Source organism: Pecten maximus, unplaced genomic scaffold (assembly GCF_902652985.1).
Source record: "Pecten maximus unplaced genomic scaffold, xPecMax1.1, whole genome shotgun sequence".
In the NCBI taxonomy this organism is placed as follows: Eukaryota; Metazoa; Mollusca; class Bivalvia; order Pectinida; family Pectinidae; genus Pecten; species Pecten maximus.
The window spans coordinates 2,182-6,771 of NW_022979488.1; the positions used below are offsets into that span (position 1 = coordinate 2,182).

The 4,590-nt window shown below is 39.1% G+C and overlaps 1 protein-coding gene across 1 annotated transcript; it reads left to right on the forward strand.

The window, feature by feature from the left end:
* Nucleotides 1–1,691: 1,691 nt before the first annotated feature.
* Nucleotides 1,692–2,512, forward strand: LOC117318730 (nascent polypeptide-associated complex subunit alpha, muscle-specific form-like; the record flags this gene model as incomplete). The annotated part of the gene is made up of 1 exon (XM_033873687.1): nucleotides 1,692–2,512. A coding segment is annotated over one exon (821 nt), but the record flags the coding sequence as incomplete, so codon positions are not given.
* Between the last annotated feature and the right edge of the window lie 2,078 nt (nucleotides 2,513–4,590).

Consider the following 4,590-nt stretch of genomic DNA (forward strand, 5'->3'; position numbering starts at 1 on the left):
GGACATCAAGATGTTTGAGAGCTTTTAAAATATCGTTCATATATTTGTATAACTTATGGCACCGTATATGCTATTTTTATATCGATATGGTGTCGTTGATGAGTTCTAATAATTATCATTGATTGAATCCAGGCTGCTTTGCATTTCGTTAAAGGTGCATTAATAAACTGTCTACTTCGAGGTTACACATTTCGGTAATATAAAGTGTTGTGAACCCACCCCCCGCATACCTCGTTAATATTACGTGTTTTGAACCCCTCCACACCTCGTAAATATTATGTATTTTGAACCCCTCCACACTTCGTAAATATTATGTGTTTTGAACCCCTCCACACCTCGTTAATATTACGTGTTTGAACCCCTCCACACCTTGGTAATATTATGTGTTTTGAACCCCTCCACACTTCGTAAATATTACGTGTTTGAACCCCTCCACACCTCGTTAATATTACGTGTTTGAACCCCTCCACACCTTGGTAATATTATGTGTTTTGAACCCCTCCACACTTCGTAAATATTATGTGTTTTGAACCCCTCCACACCTCGGTAATATTATGTGTTTTGTATTCTCGGTAATAAAATGTTTTAAACCCCTCCACGCCTCGGTAATATTATGTGTTTTGTATTCTCGGTAATAAAATGTTTTAAATTACTCAACATTTCCACAATAATGCGATCTTTAAATCCTTCCATGCGTGAAAAGAAGTATTTTCTCTCATCATTTATCAATGTTTATTTGATATACTGTAGTATCTTCGAAACAGTTACAATGATGTATTTATCTCAGATTTTAATTGTCAAAGATTGCAATTAGTAATGAATCTGCTGCGTCATAGAAGGCAAAACATATTGAATGTTTAAATGAAAATCATTCTTAACAACAAACTGTAGATTTCTCAAAAATTATTTATGCATTATGCATTTTCCGATTATAAATTCCGAAGATGTAAAATGTCCTCAAGATAGATATTTATTTTGCAATTTCGTCTTTGGCTGTTTTTGGTTTTATCCAAGAACACATCCATGATGTCCGATGCTTAGGATCTCATTGATTAACAAAGCATTAATTACATGTATACATGATAACCCAATACAGGTTATAAGCTTCATGGATGGTAGCTGTCAATCAATACTTGTATTTTGTTTGGGGCAGACACATATATAAGGTCACTTAATAAAGTTACGTGACAGGGTTGGTTCAAAGGATTTCGTGATGACATTGACATGATTAATGCCTGACATCATCTGACAATATCTCAGCTGAATCAGATACTACAACATCAACAATACAAGATTATCACATTAAATAAGCGAGGAGGGTTAAATGTAAAGTTTTAAAACAAACATTTTAACGTTTTTTTTTACTAAATTGATTAACAATAGCATGAATCTAGTCCGGCAATATTAATATCAATAGAATAGAAAAGCAGTTTATATCATAACATTCTACGCGATAACGGTATGAGAAACATGTAATACAACACCACCACATGGTTTAAAGAAGTCAATTACTTCGCGTTTTGTTTACTGTTTTGTACAGTTTATCAATCCTTCCCGATTGCTTTCCCCACTCCTTTAACTTTCTCCGTCTCCCCTGATCATTGTTCCCTCTCCCCTCACCTCCGCGTGTCCACTCTTCTCCCTCTCCCCATCGTGTTCTCCCCCATGGGAGCTCTCCCTTCCCCATCCAGGGGAGCTCCCTCACCTTCAGTGTTCTCCCCAAGGGAGCTCCCTCTCCTTCAGCGTTCCTCCCGAGGAAGCTTCCTCCCCTTTAGTGTTCTCCCCAAAGCAGCTTCCTCTCCTTCAGCGTTTTCCCCAAGGGAGCTCCCTCTCCTTCAGCGTTCACCCCAAAGGAGCTCCCTCTTCTTCAGCGTTCTCCCCAAGGGAGCTCCCTCCACTTCAGCGTTCACCCCAAGGGAGCTCCTTCTCCATCAGCGTTCTCCCTAAGGGAGCTCCCTCTCCTTCAGCGTTCTCCCCAAGGGAGCTCCCTCTCCTTCAGTGTTCTCCCCAAGGGAGCTCCCTCACCTTCAGCGTTCACCCCAAAGGAGCTCCCTCTTCTTCAGCGTTCTCCCCAAGGGAGCTTCCTCTCCTTCAGCGTTCTCCCCAAGGGAGCTCCCTCCCCTTCAGTGTTCTCCCTGAGGGAGCTCCCTCCCCTTCAGCGTTCACCCCAAAGGAGCTTCCTCTCCTTCAGCGTTCTCTCCAAGGGAGCTCCCTCCCCTTCAGTGTTCTCCCCAAGGGAGCTCCCTCCCCTTCAGCGTTCTCCCCAAGGGAGCTCCCTCCACTTCAGCGTTCTCCCCAAGGGAACTCCCTCTCCTTCAGTGTTATCCCTAAGGGAGCTCCCTCCCCTTCAGTGTTCTCCCCAAGGGAGCTCCTTCTCCATCAGCGTTCTCCCCAAGTGAGCTCCCTCCCCTTCAGCGTTTTCCCCAAAGGAGCTCTCTCCCCTTCAGCGTTCTCCCCAAGGGAGCTCCCTCTCCTTCAGCGTTCTCCTTTTAATATCTGTTATCACCTTTAGCTCTCTCTCTCTCTAATACCTAGTATCAAGTGTACTTAAGTTAAAGCAACTTTCCTTCCGCCCCGCATCTTTGCATATAATTAACAAGGCACGCGCGACAATAAATGTACCTGATAATTGCTCCTCCTCCCAGTAACCTATCTTTTATTGTCATTGCCTAGCTTGGCTATAGCAATACCTGCTTAGCTTTGAGCGATCCTTCACTGTTCTATCACTCAGGACATCATGCGGCCTACGCTCTTGAGCTATTTATCAGATTCTACCCACAACCTGTCAATCACAGGTTATGTTTTCCCTAGTCGAGTATTGCATGCCTTTCGACCTGCTGTCTCTGATATTTACTATTTAAAATAATGTATTAAAGTTATACAAATTCTTAATTAGTTTATTTTACTGTGTGGAACTGTTACAAGGACTACCGAAGGCAGCGCGTACAAACATATCCAACGTTAAACTAAATATCAACCAATATCTGGAGAAGTCAATCCGCCTCTGAAGACATTTTGAAACTAATCAACAAACTAAACGTGAGACTACATATAAAGAATGTAAAGCCAGAAATCAGGTAAACTGAAAGGTACTGGCAGTTGAAAATAGAAATGGTACAAAGGCACAACAGAAAACATAATATGCCAAACTTGTTATGTAATCTTAAACAGGATAATATAAACAAGGATTGTAGACTAGGGACAGAGTGGAGACGATCAGCTGATGGCAGTGAAGGGTGGAGATTACGCTGACGTCCTAGACGTTAGTATTGCTTTAAACGTGAATGTTAAAAAGGGACTTTCGTACAGGAGTGGGAGAGCTATATTGTCTGGCATTTAAATATTGTGGAAAAATACTACTCAGGATTATAAATAGATATTAAAGCACAGGTACAGACAAAATGTTCCGGGATTCAACCTTTAATCTATTTTATAAAATTATCATCAGAGAGAAAACTCTCTCAAAACATTCTTACAAACCGGTGTCTATGAGTACATATATTAAAAGGTGATGAACGTAGAGGCTGCATGACTGCACACATTACTCATGGTAATACATGTATACGCGATATTTCAATTCTGGCTTAAAAATCACGATCTTCAACGGTTGCTCGTTGAAGCGGAATTGAAGTGTTATGTAGCGTCACAACTCCTTATAAGGACTTATTTGTATTTAGTAAAATGTTTATTCAGTTTGATGTTTTGTCAATGATACGCACTAGTGTATCACTTCTCTCCTAATTTAATCTCGCGGTATAGAAGTACAATACATAGCGTAGTTCTTCCAGATACATGTAAGTATCATTATTATCATCTCTACGTACAAAAGCCGATTTAAAGTAAAGTTTTTAAAATATATATCCAGGGAACTGTCCGGGCAGTCGTTACGATAACTTGGGAATGGATTATAACTGTTAAAAATAAATCCAACAGAAACATTTCAATAAAACTGAAAACCAGTACGGTGTATAGACAGTTTCCCCAACATCTCATATATAAAATACATCGATATCCCATAGTTATTCACAAGTCCACCTTAGTATTGCTAAACTCCGGTTTTAATTGTTGTACTTAGCATTGTGATCATTGTGAGCTCAAAAACTGTCACAACACCACACGTATATCGATATCTCATCAGTTCCTTTATATGTCTGTACTCTTTATATATGTCAGTATTTATATGCCTGTACTCTTTATATATGTCAGTATTTATGTGACTGTACTCTTTATATATGTCAGTATTTATGTGAAGTACTCTTTATATATGTCAGTATTTATGTGAAGTACTCTTTATATATGTCAGTATTTATGTGACTGTACTCTTTATATATGTCAGTATTTATGTGACTGTACTCTTTATATATGTCAGTATTTATATGACTGTACTCTTTATATATGTCAGTATTTATATGCCTGTACTCTTTATATATGTCAGTATGTATATGCCTGTACTCTTTATATATGTCAGTATTTATATGCCAGTACTCTTTATATATGTCAGTATTTATGTGACTGTACTCTTTATATATGTCAGTATTTATATGCCTGTACTCTTTATATATGTCAGTATTTATATGCCTGTAATCTTTA